The sequence below is a fragment of the Heptranchias perlo genome, chromosome 28, assembly GCF_035084215.1.
Source record: "Heptranchias perlo isolate sHepPer1 chromosome 28, sHepPer1.hap1, whole genome shotgun sequence".
Taxonomy (NCBI): Eukaryota; Metazoa; Chordata; class Chondrichthyes; order Hexanchiformes; family Hexanchidae; genus Heptranchias; species Heptranchias perlo.
Genome location: NC_090352.1, coordinates 30,289,270 through 30,310,353, shown reverse-complemented (window position 1 = coordinate 30,310,353; position 21,084 = coordinate 30,289,270). Strand labels below are relative to the sequence as shown.

The following is a 21,084-nucleotide window of genomic DNA, read 5'->3' as shown; positions in this document are numbered from 1 at the left end:
CTGGTCTGCTTCACGGATTATCTGAACTATATCAGGGCAAGTGTCACATCTCTCTCTCTCTCTCTCTCTCTTTTCTCCTCTCCCCCCCCCCCCCCCCCCCCACTTAAATCATTGCTGGCAAAGCCTAGTCAGGTATCCAGTATGCAACACATTTGTCAAGTCAACTGTGCGTGCAAACTTGAAATGCTTGCAGTTGGTTACACTTAGTACGTATCTTAACACATGCTCTTCAACTGGGTTAAATTCTCCTTTTCAGTGCCAGCTTGAGGCAACATCAAGCTCGGCTTCATCCAAAGTCCTGCAAAATTTATCGTTTAAAAAATAAATGGGGCCCTAATCAATGGCTTCAGACAATCTGATTAACATAGTAACCTTAATAATCACAACTACAGATACATTAAAATATTCCACATTTATTGAGCCTAATATATATTATATGATATAATATATATAAAAATGGACGCAAGACCTCTACAGTATTTTTTAAACTGCTTGGATTGAGCTGGGGTATTCGTACAAACATTTGTTGAATCATACTCTAAACAAGTGCATTAGTAAGAGAAATCTTCCTTCCTCCTTTGGTCTTTTTAACCCCTTTAAAAAAAAAACATTTAGGAAGTGGTTTCACCAGTTCCCTTCCAAATATTACAAGTGCTTGAGCAGTTTTAAAGTGGCTGAACCCTCCACCTCTCCCCAAAAGTAGCTTGCTGTGAAATGTAACAAATGCTGCATCTTCCAACTGTAGCTGCTAAGACTTGATTGCATTAACTTGTTTTTCCCCTCAATGCTAATATCCAATGTGTCTTAAAGGAGCAGTCCATCCTATCCACCATCAAAACAGGCCTTCATGTTTCTACACACCCTTGCACAATCTGTCATTCGCTCCAGCAGCATTGGATGGCCTATGAATGCAATCAAATTTGTAGATAGTGTTAAAAATCAGTTCTAATTGGATTAGAACCTCACTATGCCAACTTCCGACCAATCACCCAAAATAATTTACAAAATTACGATTTTCTTTCAAAACTGCAGGAGTTTCATAAAGTGTTGTCACAGATAGATGCTCAATTTTGAGGAGTAGATTATGTGACTCACATATACACAAGAAAAATAAACCATGACAGTAGGACAAGAGGACACTGGTTCAAACTGGTGAAAGGTAAACTTAGGCAAGTCAGGAAGTTCTTGACAACAGTGCTCAATCCATGAGTGGACTGCAGGTAGGGTAGTGTAGGCAAGACTCCTGCAATTAAAGAAACAGCTGGATGCCATGATGCAGGGGAGGGGGAAGGGAAGAGAAACTGTATAGTCTTTCTGGAAGGCCTTCATCCATATCCATCTTGTTACTCTGCTCAGTTCTATCAGGAGAATAACTCCTTTAGTCATACAACACCCATGTAGTTTTCACACCTGTGAAGAGCTAGTTTCAATTAAAAAAGCTGAGGTGGCCCCACACCCAATCAACTCCGATAATGTTTCCCAAGCAATAATAGATAATAACCCCTATAATAAGGCAAATTAAATTGTTTTCAACACAACTAGGAGTGTGGTAATGTTATCTTTTAACAGGCAAGTAGTACATTTGAAAAATAAATCCCTCTACACTATTTCTGTAGGGTCATAATGGAATTCTCCTTTAAATTAATCCAAATCAGAGCCGAGGCCCACAATAATATTTCAGCAAGTATGGGGTTACGTGTACATCGCACACAGTACAGGCTCTTACTCAAGTACAATGCAAGCCATGGACAATGTTAAAACACCCCAGATTAAAACCTAATTGCGATTGTTCAGTTCAGCATGATAGTGGAGAAATCCAGACTACCAAATCTTGGTTACTTATTCCAAACCCTCCAATGTGGACTGTACTTCAACTGAATTATTCTGTGTTTCAAACACAGCATTTTCACCATTATTTCCACATATATTGAATGCAAAGAAATAGTGATATTGGCTGTGCTAAATTATTTTCATGTAACGTTTAGGACAAAAATTTTGACGCATGCAGTGGGATTTCATTTGAGTCATGTTTTGTGTCTTTTGCCAGGCACTGCCCTGGCACCCAGTCCCATGCCCAAACACAGAACAGGGTATTCTGCTACACCCATCTCCAGTCTCTGTGTACACTGGTCACTTGCCAGGCGTAGCCAAGTTTGCCGACTTATACCTCGTGTCCTTCCCCACACACAGTACTCGCGCTGTGTGGGTCCTTGTGTAAGCGTCGAGGACGATGCCTCCATTCCTGCACGGATTGAAACCCGGGCTCCCAGTGGACGAACGAAAGGCTGATATCTTGCACCTCGGCACCCGTCTCTAGTCCGTGCATATTAAAACAATTAAAAACTGAACTGGTTCCTTTGCGTTTTGCTTCCTTAAATCTATTCCTGCCTTATACACGTTAATGGCAATAAAATAAAATCCTAAAATTTATTGTGCGATTAAAAAAAAACGAAGTAGACTATGTTGCAAGGAGCAAAAGAAATGCAGTATTGAACAGGTTCAGAAGCCACCACGGTTTAGAAGCAATTTTTGGACAGCCTAAAGAATGACTGGATTCAAAAAAAATCCTTCTTTGAAAGAAAAAAAACACACCATATTTGTTATTTTAGTCACTGGCCATTCAAGAGCACCATTTCACTGCTGCTGTATTCTGTGGCTTCAAGTTCCACGCTGGACAAAAATTTCCGTGCTGCTTTTCTGTAGTTGTAATCCACGGTGGTCGTGTAGACAGTCTTTGCGTACTTCGGGTACACGATGACCGTGCTGAGGAATCGCAGCGGTTTGTATTGCGGCTCAAATTTCAGCTCCGTCTTGTAATTCCGCCACGTGCAGTTGGGAACGCAGATGACAGTCTGGCTGCAGGAGCTGATGCCCAAGGTATGCTGCAGGAGCACGTTGTCGACGTAGTGCCGGTCAGAGTCATACTTCACGGAGGAGGTGTATCTGGAACATACAGACAAGGGGCTTTTATTCAAAAAACTCATTTTCCTTTACGAGTTAGTGTATCTAAACATTGAATCTCACTGGACCATGGCCAAGAGGAGATGACAAGGCTGCCTCTCTTACTGCTGTCTTCAAATCAGCTGCTGCAACGGAGAGAGGGTAAGAGTTTGTGCGATCAGGTTGACCCACCTTGTGCTTGCCAGTCACCTGGAAATCACAGTTGAGACTGGGAACTCACCACTGGGCAATCAAAGGCACAATCCATTTCCTACCATTTCGGTGATACAATGCTGTCCAATGATCTATCGCATAATATCCACACCCCCCACCATGTTTTTTTAAAAAAACTACAGTACATAGGTGGCTCAGCTTGTTGCTGTACCAATGCACTGGGGGAATAGTACACAGCTTGCCCTTGCAAACCTCCAGATGGCAAGTTCCTCAACCATACCATTGGGGGGATACAATGAGCAAAGCCAAAGTACTTTTCCACAACGAGTAATAACTGAAATGCCTGTCACCCCCAGGCCATTCCGAGCAGCCATCCCAGGAGCATTAGCAGAGGTCTAGAAGATTGACTGGTCTTCCCTTACAATAGTGTTATCCAATATATTAGCCATAAGCCACATGTGGCTAATTGGGAATCCAGATGTGGATAATTGCACTTCTGAATATTAAAGAAAAAAATCGTTGGGCAGGTGATCTCAATACTCAGTTACATTGACACACGAAAAGCAGAACAGGCGAGTCTGTTTTGATCAGTGAGTGCTTTACTTCCTTAGTTATGAATGCAGGTAGGTGCTTAAGTAAATGCACACATAAAATACATTTACTTGTATTGAGAGTGTATGCAAGGTGTTTTCTACTAAATTAAGTAGTTGTGACTAAAATGGTATCATATGGTCACACCAGTGGCTAGTCAGCAATTTATATTGGACAACACTGCTCTACAAGCAGCAGGATTTTTAAAAAACGGAAATGCTACCCACAGGAATAGGTAATCTGAGAGGAAGCCATGCTGGTGTACAGAGGTGATGAGGGAAGGAGGACTGAGGCAGTGTCAATTTGGGTCACCTCAAGGTGCAAAAGGAAAAAAGAGGGAAAGAACGAGAAAGAGAGGATTAGACATTTGATGATGGCAGCACATCTACAAATGAATCGAAGCATTGGCCCATGAGTGGCAAGTCTGCTGAAAATGACCAGAAAACCAGGTAAAAATCCATTTGTGGCAGTTTGATACAACGGAGTGGCTTGCAAGGCAGTTTAGAGTCAACCACATTTTGGGACTTCTGACTATTTCGCTTCAGAAGGATCTTGGTGTGATTTATATTAGAATGTTACTTTGTTCCCTGAATAGCAGTGCTGAGAGAATTCAGATGAATAGTCTATCCAGAATGTTGCCTCCTGATTTTCACTCCATTGCAGGACCATAGGAATCATTAAAAACATAAAAAACATTCATATCAGATACTGGAATGGCCCATTCATTTGACTCCAGGAGCAGTTAGTGTCAAGGAGTTCAGACCCAGGGCACATGGTTGATGGTGGGGGTGGGGGGATGCAGTAACCTATATGAATGTCAGTCCGACTTGGCCAACCCCCAGACAGAGATGGTTGGAGGTCAAGCTGCTGGCTTATTGACCAGCTAAGGAACAAGAGGCATCACATGGTTTAAGTCAGTTAAGAACTGGTAAGGGAAACAGGGAGAGAACAGTTACTCCTTTTAAAATAGAGCCAACGAGATCCAGAGGAAGCCTTGGTCAGATGAGTTATATTTAGCCCACTAACAGTATGGCGTATTTTATTAGAGATACTGGGCAACACAGATAAACTCCCGATTGCAAGGGATGAGGGATCTGCTTATGGGAGAGACCAGTCACTGATTTGGAGAGCATATCTAGAGAAAACCCAAAATTTGTAACGCCAGGTATGGTGTATAAATGGGATACACAGAGTCGGTGTTGAAGTCAGGTGGCCAACCCTATTTGGTTTATTCAGTACAAACCATAATTCCAACATGGATTTTCTATAAAGCCTCGACTGCGGGCAAATGGTGAGCATTATATTTCTTAATTACAAAAACCTCAGTTTCAATGGCCATAATACACAAAAACATTCTGCAGTTCTGGCAGAGGTGTCCCATTATTTACCTAATCTCCTTTGGTGGCAAAGGGTCGACTTCAACACCTTCTCCAAACGACAGCGGATGCAGCCTTGGCCCAAAGCCCGTGATTAGAAAAGGGGAAGTAATCAGAGTATCCTGCAAAAAAAAAGGAAAGATGAAATCTTTGAGTTAAATATGGACAATGCAGCACAGCCACCCACAGCTCCAGGGACAATCCAGAGCTGGCTTCAGTCAAACAAATTGCTTTGCATATCTGAAAAACAGCAAACCCCAATTCAGGCACTGTCTGGAAAAGATGATAATTTCACTGAGCATTTAATTCACTGCCACTTCTCTTCGAGAGTGCCAACTTGAAAAAGTTATGCTCTTCTCTCAGAGGGGATTTCCATTTGTCTTTTACCTTGTTCTTATAGAGTTAAATCTCTAACTTCATCCAGTTCTGATGAAAGGTCATCGACCTGAACAGGGTTCTCTTCTCTCTCTCTCTCTCTCTCTCTCTCTCTCGATGGTACCTGACCAGCTGAGTGTTTCCAGCATTTTCTGTTTTTATTTCACTAAACCTTGATTCAAGACCTGGAGTACAAAAGATGGTGCAGTGAGACAGTGGACGAGCTGCCTTTTTCATCAGATAGTCATCTCCCTTCAGAAACAGAGTCTTTTTTCCAGCCAGGTCACAAGATGACATCAAAACGTAAGTAGCTGTTTCTGTCCTAAGAATAGAAATGTACTTGGAACTTGTGAATTTTGCCTTTATCAAGGAGGAGGAGGAAGACAGTGCAAAGGGACAGCATTACCTAGTCACATGACCAGTCTTCTAAATGGACAATGCATTAACAAATGAAAAAGGCAAAGAGCAGTAAAGCCCAGTCAATTGATGCTCATCTCTGCAGTACTCCAACTCAACCATTATTGGATTCAACTAAATTTTGAATGCTCACAATGTCTGACTCTACTGCACCAATGTGACATTCCCACATGGAACAGAATCCCAGTAAAAGCTGGGTCAATTAACAACCTCAGGGTTAAAAAAAAACATTTCAAATATCTGGTTAACAAAGGGGATAACATTAGACAGAGGTAACCAAATACTGCTGGGACCGCGTAAACAGCATCTGTGAAAAGTGAAACGAGCAAAGTACTGCTGATGCTGGAAATCTGAAATTAAAACAGAAATTGCTGGAAACACTCAGCAGGTCAGGCAGCATCTGTGGAGAGAGAAAAACAAAGTTAATGTTTCAGGTCAATGACCTGTCATCAGAACAGTGACAAGTGATTGGCTAGGTTTTACTAAGAGGTTTAAGTATAGACTGATGTAATGAAGTTTTATTCAACTATCTTGGGATGTCAGATAAATTTTGCAGAACTGTTAGTTCGGGAGTGTCCAACACGGCCAAATCCAGCCCACGAGATCCTTTCATCCACCTACAATTCTTCTGATATTAAGCACATAAAACCCATTCATTGGGAGTTGAAATTGTCCTCGTGTGCTTAATATGAGTAAGGAGGGGACCTGGCGCCAGATGAACAGTCGTAGTAACATTGGGACCTCGCTCTACCTTTTAACATCCTGTTTATAGTGGGTATTCTGGAATTTATAACAGTTTATCCTGATGGGTGTGCAGATTTAAGTACTGGCCCAGCAAAAGAATCCTCTCTCTGAATGTTGCCAAGATCTGCACTTACTGCAGGCCCAGAGACAGTGCAGTGTTGTAAATGTACTGGGAGCGGGTTCTGTTCTGCTGGATGAACAGCTCAGCTGCAGCCCTTTTAAACGTCCGAGGCATGGAGGATGAGAAAAGGCTCCTCCCCAATTAATCTAAATCCACCGGTCAAAGAGCAGACTTTTTTGCACCAGTCCTCCAGCCCAGAAAGTTTACAGGGTTGAGACTGAAGCTTTCAAGCTTCAGGGGAAGGGAAACTGTTGGGTGAGAGAGGTCACATTGGTGTATGGGGAGGGGTGGGGTTTCACACATGTGTTGGGTTGGGGTCTGGCTTTTTCTGGGGATGGATAGCCTCTTCCTCCTCTTTTTGTCACAAGTATCCAGTCCCACATTTCTGAAAGCTTAAGCATCCCTGCACTAGGTAATTAAATAAGTGTATTCAGGCCCACAATGGGCAGATTGTACTGATCCAACAAAGGAGCAGGTCTGATGTGCCAAACAGCCTGTCCTTGTTCCATTTTCCATGCCTGCCATTCCCTTGTTTTGAAGGAGATTGGCCAAGTAGTGCTAAAAACACATTTTCAACCATTCTAACTTTCACAGGCTGTAAAAACATTAATTTATTTAATTCACAAACAAACACTAATTGATTACACAAGGTGGTTAGCTTTTAAGGATCCTTTGGCTGTGAAGATAATGTGCCAGATAATTACCAGTTATGTAATTTTCCATCCATCCCCTCTGTATTCATTCACTGACAATGCACAATTATCTTTGATTCAAAAGCAGTTTCCAAAGACAAAAAAAACAACTCCAGCTGTCAGCCAGCAATGTGGCATATACTCCACAGGGACTTGTGCAAGCCACTTGGATGGTGGCTGTATCTAGAGGTCAGTAAATTAAACAGTTGGAGAAGGAGGGTACCTTTTTTTTTTAAAAAGCAAGGGATGGGGTTTGGTCTCACCATCCTTTGGGCCAAGGAAGGGAAAGTCAGTCTATCTGGGTACAGCATAATTTCATAGTTATATTGTCTGTCCTATAAATATCCTAATACACCTCTCACTCCCTCCAAGAATAGCATCAATTGGGAAACACGGTGGCTCAGTTGGTTGGAACAACATTACGAGGCAATATGAAACATTAGAAAGCAGTTTCACATTGCATTTCTCCATGTACTTCTCTCACACACGTCACTATAAAACTTGCCCATACATAGTGCCTCATCAATTCCAAATGTCTCAAACTGCTTAACATAATGAATTACTTTTTGAAGTAGTGATTTATGTAGGCAGTTGCTCCATGTCAGCAGTGATCCAGAAACAGTAGAGATGAATGGCAGGTTAATGTGCTTTTGGTAGTATAGGCTGAGGGAGGAAAGCTGGTCAGGACACTGAAAGAACCTGCTCCTCTTCAAATTGGATGGGTGAATATATAATTTATTTTTTAATTCTCAGGATTTAGGCAATGCTGGTATATTAAGACAACATGGGACCCCAGAGGGGGGGAAAAAAAACTTCATAATGGCAGAGATTGATGATGGTGATAGAATAATTGCCAATAAGGAAAAGTAAACTATTTAGAGGCAGCTTTGAGGCTGTATAAATTATCCAAGATTCACTATTGTAGTTTACGATGCCTGGACACCTTGCAATTAACTGCCTCATAACACACTTCTAACCTCATTCATTCTCAAATGGAAAGGACACTTTGGAATTCTTAGTCTGGATTAGATGGAATATTATCGAATTTTTATTCTACTTTAAACAACAACCCAGAATTTCCAAAATTTAAGATAACTTGGCATGTTGGGGTGAAGGTTTAACAGATGCTTACGATGTGACCAGGCTCTTTAACCATCTCCCTTGGCTTCCTGAAGGGAGTCAGTCGGTTTATACTTTTGACATCTTTTTATAAATATTACAAAACAAAAATGCACTCAAGGCAAGTTACCATTGTATCAACAAATCATCCTTGTCAGGACCAAAGACTGTTTGACCAGATTCTCAGGCATACACTGTGGCATTTAGAGCCATGTGTGTGGCCTCTTACGGTAACTCTGTGGTGGGTCAGCCCCAAAGGCTGGATTGTGATATTTTCATAGGTTTACAGTTTTCAATCACCTACTTCAAACCATGTTCCCCTTTCCCAAATGGGGAAAAAAATTTCCATTGAAGAAATTATGCTTTAAATTTACCAATAGTAGTAGTTTTTTTTAAATTGATGAGAATTTGCCAACTTCACCCATCATTCAACCCAACCTGAAGATAAGGTGACGGGAAGTATCTGTGCTCAGTGACTGAGTTACACCAATCCCTTTTTAAAAAAAAACCTATTCTCCAAAAAACAACCAAATGAAGAAGGGTTAAAGCAGGGAAAAAAGTAAATCCTCAATGACTCAGTGAGTTTGCAGAGTGAGTAGCTGAGGTATACAAAGCAGAACACTCCCAGATTTGATTCATGGTCTGTACTGAGTTAGCTGACCTTCACCTAGGCCGTGGCGGGACTGTAACAATTGGCCTCCGTGTCCCCAGGTTTAGGGTGGGGAGAGTGAGTCAAGATTTCCACTTCGGATTGCTGTTCATTGACCCCTGCTGGAAATGAGTGTGTGGGGATTCTGGGTGGGGACAGATCAGGTTCGGCTGTGACATGCCCCCACCTCTCCCGCCCAAGACTCAAGTTTCAACATTCATGTAACTGTACTCTGGAATGTGCCAACACCTCAGGAAGAGATAGGGTGGGGATTGGCAGCAAATATTAGCAAAGATGGCTTGGGGGGAGGGGAGCAGAAGGAAAAACTGGCAGATGTGCAAAAAGTGTATTGCTTTGGCTTAGAGCATTTCAAGGAAAGAAAAATCTAAAGTTTCAGAGCAGGCTATTGCTTTAAACTAGAAAAATATTATAGGTACATTATCCTCAGCTCCAAGTCATCAAAGCAATACCTTTTCCTTAAAAGTGACGTTCCCACTGTTGCCATTAGGAATTCTCCGCAGAAAAATCCACAGCACTAACCTGTCCTTACAATTCAAAATCCGCACATCGTTTCATCTCCAGTTTTATCTCGTCCTCTCCTGAAGGTGACAAACTGTCAAGGGGGGGGGGGGGGGGGGGGGGGGGAGATGCATGGGAAAGAAACAGTCCTACAATTGCCAATGGTTTGCCGGTGGCCATTCTTCATGCATAAGCCTAGATAGTGAACGCTGGCAGCCTATTTGCTAATTTTGTCTTCACCGGAGGGCCATACATATGCATTTTCAGCAGGAGTCATTGAACTGCAAAAAGGACCATGAGCACTGGTTGATTTCTCTCTTCCTGCTTTCCCTCCTCTCCACCCCCCCCACCCCAAACCCCCTTTTCTAACCCCAAAATGCACTGAAGCCAATAGTACCCATACTTCTACTCTGGTTGAAATCAGCACCTCAGCAGAGACCAGGAATTTAATTTGGGTCCTATCTAGTCAGTATGACTATTTGCCTTTACCAATTTGGCCAAATCAGAAGATCTAAAAATGGATTTTTAAGAAAAAAATTCCATTTTTGTTTTGCAGGGGCCAATGATTTTGCCAAGAACTGATTTCAATGATTAACAATAAGGAATGTGGTTTTGAAACCTCTGGCTTTTGTACGAGAAACCAAGGCACTGGGTTTCTCGGACACCCCACTGACAAAAACTCCCTTTCGGCTTATTACAGGCCTGAGGGACATATTTTGTTTCTATGAAATAATTGTTCAGCGAGAATGTAACTTGGACCAGAGTTTGTTGCCACGAAGAAGAAAACAAAAATCACAACTTACATTTTTCAAAAAAAGTAATCAGCATTTTCCATTCAGAACACTTTCATAAATAGGTCTGGTCACTCAAGGTCAATTCATTTTAAATTAAGCCAAGCACGATCTGAACACATTTTGCTAAAATGAAGGGATGCTTTCTTGGGTAAAATTAATTCATACAGAAAATGCAGACCACATGAACCAAACTCAATCCCTAGTCTGAGCTGGGGTTAACTGATCTCAGCTGGTGCTACCATTTGGCCCAATATCTCGTCCATTGGGATCGGGGGGGGGAAAAGGTCAGCTAGGTATCCTGTTTGATTGCAATCCAGTCACCCCATTAGATTTGTAGGCCTATAGGTGTTAGATGAGGACAAGATTGGACTCCAGGCTCCCTCACAGGTGAGCAGCCAGGCAACACTCTGCAACCCCCACCCCCCCCCCCCCGCAACCTCCAGAATCAGCCTCAAAACAACTCTGGTCACAATTCTCACTTCAGGAGCTGGTCTGAATGCAGCATTAAGATCACATAAAGACCTTCTGTTAGAACGAGACAGAACATGAATCAAAAGCAGACAGAATCAGTTCCAGATCAGCTAACCCCACGACAGAACCAACACGCACATATCCTATAACCATTTTTAAAATAAGCTTGGCATGTGGCCCCTTTAAAAACACACAGCCAGCCCCGAGCCCGACATGTAAATCCAAAGTAGCTGGAGTAAAATCAAGAGTGATGAGCAGCCAATCCTGGAGTGCTATTTTGATAAAGCAACTACACCACACATACTGTCTCTGTGGATGCAAATTTATCAGAAATTGGAAGCTGCATTTGAATTTGCCCTGTGAATAATCAAACTCCACAGCAGCCTCCAAAACACAATTTCCTGTGCAAAGTACTATTCTAAATATCATACATCAGAAGTAGTAAAACCTACAGAATCACAGAACACTCATTAACAGTTTACAATAAAACCCAGTCCAAGTTTTGCACCAGTTAGAACCACAGACAAAAAGGACTTGAAGTGCCCCAAATTTACACTCGGTTTCACAGATGCAGAGATTCAAATTTGTGTGTCCAGGATCAATATTTCTCTCCCATGGAGCCCTCCCCCTCCCAATTCTAAGTTGCAGGCTCCTCAATCCTGCATTGCTAATTCCCAGCTCAGGAGAGGCTTTGTGCTGCGAGGTGGAAGTTATCAGAATGTGTACTTAAAAAGGGTGTACACAAGACAACTTCAACATTTTTATGCTTTCCAAAACCAAATAGTTTCTGCTAATGAGCAGCCTCTATCTGGTTTTAAGTCAGTGCGTGGGGCACAGCAGCTTCACAGAGCTGTGAACAATTCCTAACATTCACTTCATGGCAAGGATTGTCTGCTGGGAATAACACTCTCTCTCAGCACATAAATATCTTCCAACAGCAAATACAACCAAACCTGGACTAATTGCTCACACGGGGCGCAGGCAGTGTATAAAATGATACCTGTATCTGCTCCATTCTGTCTCAATGCTTCAAAGCTGCGGAGATATTTGTAGGACTGTCACCTAGCTGTAGGCAAATACTTTCAGCTGGAATTCTTTATAACCCTCATTATAACACCACCACCACCCATCGGGTATGGTTCCTCCCATTCCACAAGGAGGCCGCATAGTTTGAGTCATTTACCTTTAGAAGGGCTTTTTTTCCCAAATATGCAGCAAGAAAATAAGTACAGGGATTGAGATCCGATTTTAATACTTTTGAGGCCTGTACTCAGATTTAGGACCTACCTCCACCCCTCAATAAAAGGAAAAACTGATACCGTGCCAGAGCAGCACCAGGAGACAGTTTTGAACCTGCAATTCCCATTCTGAATTACCAATGTCAGTCACGCTGTGATAGGGAAACCAGATCCCACTGGTTTTGTGGGGAGGGGGGGGGGTTTGCAGGGGGAGGAAAAAGAGAAATGATGGAAATAAACTGGAGGACATTTTATCCCACAATGCCTGGCTTCAGCAGCCTAGCATCCAGTTGACCATCCCAACTTCGGAGTCAGTGGCATCTGGTTCAGGCAAATCAAGTGAGGAAGAAAAAGAAAAAAAGTGACACATAAAATCACTTCACTTTCGTTCAAATTAAAACATTCTAAGCATTGGTCAGAACATTGAATGCAGGAGTTGGGATGTCTTGTTGAAGTTGTACAGGGCATTGGTGAGGCCACACTTGGAATACTGTGTACAATTCTGGTCACCCTATTATAGAAAGGATATTATTAAACTAGAAAGAGTGCAGAAAAGATTTACTAGGATGCTACCGGGACTTGATGGTTTGACTTATAGGGAGAGGTTAGACAGACTGGGACTTTTTTCCCTGGAGAGTAGGAGGTTAAGGGGTGATCTTATCGAAGTCTATAAAATAATGAGGGGCATAGATAAGGTCGATAGTCAAAATCTTTTCCCAAAGGTAGGGGAGTCTATAACGAGGGGGCATAGATTTAAGGTGAGAGGGGAGAGATACAAAAGGGTCCAGAGGGGCAATTTTTTCACTCAAAGGGTGGTGAGTGTCTGGAACGAGCTGCCAGAGGCAGTAGTAGAGGCGGGTACAATTTTGTCTTTTAAAAAGCATTTGGACAGTTACATGGGTAAGATGGGTATAGAGGGATATCGGCCAAGTGCAGGCAATTGGGACTAGCTTAGTGGTATAAACTGGGCGACATGGACATGTTGGGCCGAAGGGCCTGTTTCCATGTTGTAACTTCTATGATTCTATGATTCTACTGCGTGAGGTTTTAACTCTTAATTGGATAGCTTAAGAGTTTTGTGTTCAGGAGCTGCCGCCCACCTGAACCAGTTCATTGAGCTTTGGTAGTTCAAAGGTGGCCATTGTTAGAGAGGTGAGGTGTTTGTCAACAACAGCCTGCATTTATATAGCACTTAATGTAGAAACTGAGGCAAGGGTAATGAATAGGTATCTTGCACCTCCCCCTGGGTGATGGCAGCTTATTTTAATTATTGTATCTACCTGGAAAGCCAAGGAAAATAAATTGACAGCAACTACCTTATACCGTCCAATTGGGGCAACACTAAATGGACTGTGTCACAGAACAGGAGACCTGCCAAATATCAGTGACTGCACTTCAAAAGTATTTCATTACTTGTGAAACACTTGTTTATGGAAGCAAACAGCAGGCAATTGCACACAGCAAGCTCCCACAAACAGCAAAATGATAAATGACCAACTTTGGTGGTGTTGGTTGAGGGAGGAATGTTGGCCAGCAAACCAAATGGACCCCCTGCTCTGAGCAGTGCTGTGGGATCTTTTACAGCCATCCGGAATAGGCAGACAGAGCCTCAGTTTAATATCTGATCCAAAGCTACAATACTTGTGCACTTAAGCGATACCAATGCCCCACCCCAGCAAAGTTGTTTGCAGCTACGTGAAGTGTTTCGACATCAATACAATGACAGCAGCGTGTCAGTGACACAGCAAGGTTACCTCTTAGGAACATTAAACACAAGAAGCTTCCTCTCTTTTGTTTGGGTAACTGTTAACTTCAGGTTTCTTATTAAGTTTGATGAAATCTAAACTTCTGCTTTTCAGTGAACACTTCCACTCCCTACGTGTCAATTACTGATGAGATATCTGGATAGAAACTGATGAGACCCAACGTCTAGTACTCCTCTCCCCGTCTAAAAAAACAAACAACCAGCCTGTAAAACCGATCTCAAAAAGAACTGTATCCTGTTCAAATATCTAACTGGGCGGCTGCTGTGGCTCAGTGGTAGCAGTCTTGCCTCAGTCAGAAGGTTCAGGCCCCACTCCAGAGACTTGAGCATAAAACTCTAGGCTGACACTCCAGTGCAGTACTGAGGAAGTGCTGCACTGTCGGAGGTGCCGTCTTTCGGATGAGACAGTAAACAGAGGCCCCGTCTGTCCCCTCAGGTGGACATAGAAGATCTCATGGCACTATTTGAAGAAATGGGGAGTTCTCCCTGGTGCCCTGGCCAATATTTATCACTTTAAAAAAAAAAATCTGATCACATTGCTGTTTGAGACTTTGCCCTGTGCAAATTGGCTGCCGCGTTTCCCACATTACAATAATGACTACACTTCAAAAGTACTTCATTGCAGGTAAAGCACTTTGGTCCTCAGGTTGTGACAGGCACTATATAAATGCAAGTTTTTCCTCTTTTAAAAAATCATCCCCATTGATTTTTGTTTTAAGAAAATCTTACGTTTTATCACCACAAACTGAGCAGGACCACCCAGATAAGTTTAAACATTCAAACCACATTGCAAACCAAACAGGACCAAGCAGTTGGAGGTTAAATACAGTCAACCCCATTACCATGAATAGAATGAGGCTGCCAGGGTAATATCATTTTCAATCAAGGCTGGAGTTTCACTTGCAAAGAACTGGCAAAACCTCCCACACTCCCTTCACAAATACCTGGATGTTTACATTCCATTACTCAGAGTGTTATAACACCTTTATAATGTGTTCTGCATCATAACCTTTAAAAGTACTCATCGCTGAGCCTCTTGTATTAAGCAAGTTCAACACCAACATTTTCAAGACTGCGTAGGATGATTTAAAAAAAGATACACAGGAGCACTGTTCCAACTAGCAGGAGGGAAACTGTTCCTCAGAGATTAACAATCGTGACTTTCTGTGTTAAATCGGGAGATCCAGTTCAACTTGCTCAGCAAAATTTAAAAGAGCACATGCAATGCTGAATGAAGAGGCGGCAATGTGGTATCAGTGAAAATGGAACAGTGAGTTGAAACACACGATCTGAAAAAAGATATGTCACATGACTGATACTATGGCAATACCAAAGGGTTCTCTGCAGAAAATTACCAGGCAACATACCACAATGTATATAGTTAAACTATCATTTTTAAGAAACATTATACAGATAGGGCCAGTGAAGGGGGCAGTAGAAGGACCTGCTCCCTTTGTTATTGATTCTCAGGCCACCAAATCTGGCTTCTTGATTTTATCCCCCTCACCCCTCGATAAGCAACCTTTTTATTTTCATGGGAATGAAACATCAATGCAGGATGGTGTGCGCGCCAGGGAGCCAAAGTTTATTTTGAAGGGGGAGGGTGGGGAAGACTAGGATTTTATCCTAAAGGGGAAAAAAAATTAAAAATAGACTGGGCTGTAACCCAACGTCCTGCTGGTGATGTGTCCAAGTGATACCCAACACTTGGATCATGCCCCTGATCACGAGGAGCATCATCAGGTGATGGACAGTCAGTCACTTTTCAGAGCTTTGTGGAAGCTGAGCAAAGAAACACCAAAGTGATTGTTCTATCCAGGTCTCATTGCAAAGAGACTTGAAGCCATATTGGATAATAGGTCAACCAGTACTAAATATCCAAACTCTATACTTCCCAACAGCTGGACAAAAGGTGCATTAGCAGAGCTCTGGAAGGATGTGACTAATAGGGAAGTTTGATCGCAATGTTAATCATAAAGCTTTATTTTATTAGCTATGTATAGGAAACTGACAGTAGTTTTAAATATTTGGTTACTACCACAGTCATTATTCAGCTCCAAATAAACAAGCCACTGCAAAAGAGATTTGTGGCTTTTCTATGCAATTGAACAGACAGGGCATTCTTCCATTTGCTATGCTCCGGAGCTAATCCATTAAAATACTAGAGACGCCTGCTGTGCCTTCTGTTTGACAATTTGATTTTGATGGATATAATTTTGATTTCCTTTATTCCTGGTCTCAAACTTCAGAAGTACACCAGAAATTCATCCCAGGAAGCATGCTGTCAGTTCACCAGTTTTTCTGAGGCTATCAAGATAGGGGCTGGAGACTCCATGTGTCCAATGAAACCCCCACATACAAGTTATTGTAGGGACACAGCTCCTGGTTTATCAGAGTTCAAAAAGTCTTCATTATGTTATTTTGCATCCAAGGGAGCATAAGTTAAGTTAAAAGTACTGCAGAACCAGCACAAACTCTATCTTTGTTACTGTTAACCTACTATTTTTAATAAACCTGATCCATAGCTTAATCCATGATCTGAAACATTGTTTGTTCTATCACTTTCAGAAGCCCAAGAGCTCACAAAGGAGCTCAATGCCAAATCCAGTAAACCAAGTACAGTGACCAGGACTTCTCTTTGGCCCCTGGACTTGTTACAGTACCAGATAGCAGGCTTATAAAGTTACACTCTGATTTGTTGGGAGCAAGGGCGCACTTGCAGGAGTGGTCTTTGGTGCTGAGCACAAGGAAAATAAACACCCAAAATATAACAGTGTCAGCTGTCCACCTTGTCTCTCAGCAAGAGAGAAGCACGCCCAGGCAAAGTGAAAAATGGGGATAACTTACCAAAAAAAAGTACCATTGAGCTCAGGGAACAACTTGCATATATATATAGGGCCTTTAATGTAATAAAACATCCAACTAAATTTAACACCGAACCACATAAGGAGATATTAGGACAGGCAACCAAAAGCGTGGTCAGAGAGGCAGGTTTTAAAGAGTGTCTTAAAAGGAAGAGAGCGAGGTAGAGAGGCAATTTCTAAAACTTAGGCCCTAGGCAGCTGAAGGCATGGCCGTCAACGGTGGAGCGATGAAAATCGGGTTTGAACAAGTGGCCAGAATTGGGGTAAGTTTACCTATGGGTAGAAGCACCGACTGGTATAGCACCAATTAGTATTGACCAGAAGTCAAAAGCTTCAATAATTATCAGTCTGCACCAAGTTAGATACTCAGCCAGGGCAGCAGTTGGTTGTTACAAATGGCCTGAGTGCCCATCCCTGAGCTGGGGCAAAGGGAAGAAAAAAAAACACCCAAATTTTTTGCTTCCAATCGCTATTCAGTGACCCCTGCTGGAAAGTGTACATTTAGAGAGTGGATTGGGCTTGGTCACGATGTACATAACGGTTCAATAACTCACTTATGGTCAATGTCCATCCTCACTTGAACCAGGTACTTGGTGGCTGCTGACTATAACACAGCAAGAGCCAACCCTTTGAAGAAGAAAGGAGACAATTGTGGGGGGGGGGGGGGGGGGGGGGTGGCTGGAAGGGAGGAGTTACTGATTTACCATTGAGATCACCAGAGATTAAAATCACAACTCAAGAGCTCTTCCATTTACTGATTCAGTTTCCTAACAACAACCAATCAGTTGTAGTTTCCCATTGGCACCTATGTTAGGAAGCCAACATGCTAAAAGGAACCTTTCCAGACATCAACAGCAAGTGTTCACCATTCCACTGAAACAGAAGAGGTCTTAAAACTATGAAATTTGAAGAGAGAATTGTATCCATGGAACCCTTTTAATCCTCTGTGGGAAACCACAAAACATTCCAATGAGATCAGCAAAGGGTCCTTTTTGGATGGTTTCTTGCCAACCTTGGTGTGAAATGTAAAAAAACAGGGGAAAAAAAATTGCTCAGTTAACGAGAGGTGGATATTTTCTACAGAGATGAAAATTTTCTGAAAGTCTCACTGAGATGCCCATTATCTAATGTCCCAGGGTAAAACAATAGCGTGTCAGGAACAAAAAAAAAGTGCTGAAGGATGTCACTGCCAGGAAATGGAACACTTACTCCACTTTAGTGTCGGCATTGAGCACTTCCAGCTCAGATGCAACATTGCCAGGTGCACAGCAAAGTGTTCTATTCCACCTCAACTTCAGAAGATCACCCCCAGCTGCTTTTGTGTGAATTCCTCCACTTTCCACACCAGTAAGAATGCAAATTTGGCATCAGTATGTGTCAAATTATGGGCACCTGTGCTGCAGGCCCAGATCCACTGGGAAGTGGGTTGAGATTGGCCAAACACATTTCACAGAGGGTTTTCAGAATCAAGAGAAGGGATTTTTAAACCAGTCTGAGCTGGATTTCAAGTTCGAGAGATGAAAGGATAGTGCATTTGCTAATCACAGCTCCATCCAGGTTCCCAAAAATTGGAATGAACTTCTGCACGCATTAGATTGAGGAACGTCAATGCTGGGGAAGGAAACACTGTCACTTTGGCCACTCAGTTTCAGCATTGCGACTCTCAGGTCAGAGACAGCATGCCTCAAGAAACAGAATAAAATTTCCCCAAGACACCTCTTAATCCTGGCCTCAAAAAAGCTCTCTACTACACCAACGTGGCATGTACCACATCATCCATCCATATGGACGCCCTGAGGAAGATTGCCAATTTAATGCTGAATTATAGGTAGTTTCATAACAGACTCTCACCCATTGGAATTAAGGTTGACATCGCCCAAAGTAATTTCATGTCGGACTCCACATTACTAGTCAGAGTGAAGGGAGACATGCAAACCATCAGGTTTCAGACTCTCAGCCTGTGAGCCAGCCAATTTGAACAAACAGGTTGGTAAAGAAATTTCTAAAGATAATCTTATTTTGATACCAGGGATATTTTACAGCAATTAAGAAAGGGTTTTCTTTTTGATGAGATTGAAACAAATCAATATATGTTGGTGGTTCATGACTGATAAAAGTGCAGGGACAATATCAACAAGGTGTACACACAATTTGTATAACCTATCCAGCACTATGTCATTAGCATTAATAATGATAACAGTGTTCAAATGTGTTATTTAACATTGACAATACTATTAATGTGACGCTTAATGTTCTGGACAAGATCCAGGAGCCAATCCGTTGATATCCAGTTGCTAGAAGTGACACGTGTGCTGCTAGCAAGGAGGACCTATTCGCCCCCACCCACAAACACATACCCACCCACCAACCACACAAGCGTCTGCCAGTCTAGTCACTAGCCACCGGGTTTTCTTTTAATATGTATCTATACAAATTCTTCAGTTCACATTTAGCATATACCGAAATTATTCTGTCACCACCTTTCAAAGGCGAGAGCCGGTTCTCCCAGAGATTCCATGCGGGGCAGGCTCACAGCATTCAACCATATGTACTTGGAAACTGCCCGAGTGCAAGTAGAAACTCATCAAACCCGTAAAGTTAACGAGCCGGAGATAAACCGCAATTAGAAACAACGATCTTGGCTTCGCTGTTCTACTTCTCTCAAAACACAAATTGTTCTTCATTTAATTGGATTATATTAGTACTAATTAATCTCTATCCGTACATAATTAAAAATTATGGGTTTTTTTTTGTGGGGGGGGGAGGAAAAAGAGGAAGTTTAAATTTTAACATTTCATAATCCGGGAGAAAGATAATGAATTTCGCAAAAAGTTAACATTTACAAAAAAAAAAATCATGGAATTTCTCAAGTAGGTTTTAATATATTTTTAAAACAAATAACATTTATACACATCTTTAATTTGAAACCGTTTTAATTGTTCTCGGCGAGAAATTCCACTCCATTTCATTAACCTTTCTAACTTATTTAGTTTCAATCAACGCAAATTAATATTTTACCTGCAGCGCGTCCCTGAACCTCTAAACAATTCGGCCACGTTTTATCCAAACTCACTGCTTTTTACCCACCGTTTGTGGAGTGTGTCCTCTGGACGGGAAGCCGTGTTCCTCCTGCTCCAGCAGCCTGTTCTCCGCGCCTCCCGGGGACGGCAGCCACCCGCTCGGAGTGGGGCTCGGGCTCGGGGGCAGCCCGGAGTCGGGACTGTCCAGCACCCGCTCGCCCAGCCGCTTCGACTCCACCAGGGGGCCAGTCACCTCCTGCAGGTTCAGACTGCCCACCATCGTCGCCGAGAACCTACCCGAACGATAAGTATTGTTTTTAAAAAGTGCAAAAAATAAATATTGCAAAAAAAAAAGAGGGGGGGGGAAAAAAATCCCGTGGTTTGCAATTTTAAAAAATGCTTTTTTTTAAAAAAAAAAATTTTTAAATCTCACAGATTGAGACTTTGCAGCAAATTATTAATTCCTAATGCACTCAATCTGCTGCCCCGTCAGCTCTCTCAGAGCCGGTGGCTGAGCGCTGGTGTGTAAATACTTGCGGTGGGTCGAGCAGTAGCAGGAGGTTCTACAGAATCATCAAACCTGTCCCTTGCTGAACGATCTCATTGTTTCTGTGAAACTGTTGATTAGCAAGAGGTTGAAGGAAACGCCTGCCAAGCTCCACCCGCCCGCTGATTGGTCGGGCCAGGGATCATGTGTGGGAGGGGAGAAAGAGAAGGGGGGACAAAGTTTGAACTTGGGACAACCCACAACAAAGTTACTGCACTTACAAAAAAGTTAGAGTAATCGTATCAATTGACCCACTGTATTGCTGAAAGAACGCCCCCCCCCCCCTCACCACCAGCCCCTCTCATACTTTGCAAGCTGCATGCTTGCTACCAGAGAACAGATGCAAGAATTTTTAACATTATTTTTAAAGAGCTAGTCAGGGGTCAGGATGGAATATTTATAAAATTAGGCGGGGGGGGGGGGGGGGTTGTGAGGGCAACAGTGCACGCCAACTGGAGGAGGGTGTGAGATGTGTTTGCAGATGTGTGCGCAATCAGAATATTCTTCATTTTATTTGTGGGGGCGGGGGTTGAATTTTGAGCTCATTAAAGTGATGGATTTGGACTTTAGGCATAGTTCCTCATGATTTGCACCAGGCACTTTCAGGTTATAGTATCATAGTATGTATCATATATCATAGTAAGTTACAGCACAGAAGGAGGCCGTTC

At 42.5% G+C, this 21,084-nt stretch overlaps 1 protein-coding gene across 1 annotated transcript; it reads right to left on the bottom strand.

Moving 5' to 3' along the window:
- Positions 1 to 393: 393 nt before the first annotated feature.
- Positions 394 to 20,491, bottom strand: rflnb (refilin B). Its single transcript, XM_068008324.1, has 4 exons — positions 20,450 to 20,491; positions 19,937 to 20,162; positions 5,094 to 5,203; positions 394 to 2,943 (listed from the first exon to the last, which is right to left on the bottom strand). Exons 2-4 carry the CDS (start codon positions 20,147 to 20,149, stop codon positions 2,610 to 2,612), a joined length of 657 nt encoding a protein of 218 aa, XP_067864425.1. The 5' UTR covers positions 20,150 to 20,162; positions 20,450 to 20,491; the 3' UTR covers positions 394 to 2,609.
- Positions 20,492 to 21,084: the final 593 nt, after the last annotated feature.

Excerpts from the sequence above, each read along its gene's own strand:
- rflnb (XM_068008324.1), bottom strand. The coding sequence starts at position 20,149 with ATGGTGGGCAGTCTGAACCTGCAGGAGGTGACTGGCCCCCTGGTGGAG. Across the intron at positions 5,204-19,936 it reads GAGGACACACTCCACAAACG|GATACTCTGATTACTTCCCC; the intron begins GTGGGTAAAAAG and ends TTTTTTTTGCAG. Across the intron at positions 2,944-5,093 it reads TTGCCACCAAAGGAGATTAG|ATACACCTCCTCCGTGAAGT; the intron begins GTAAATAATGGG and ends TGTATGTTCCAG.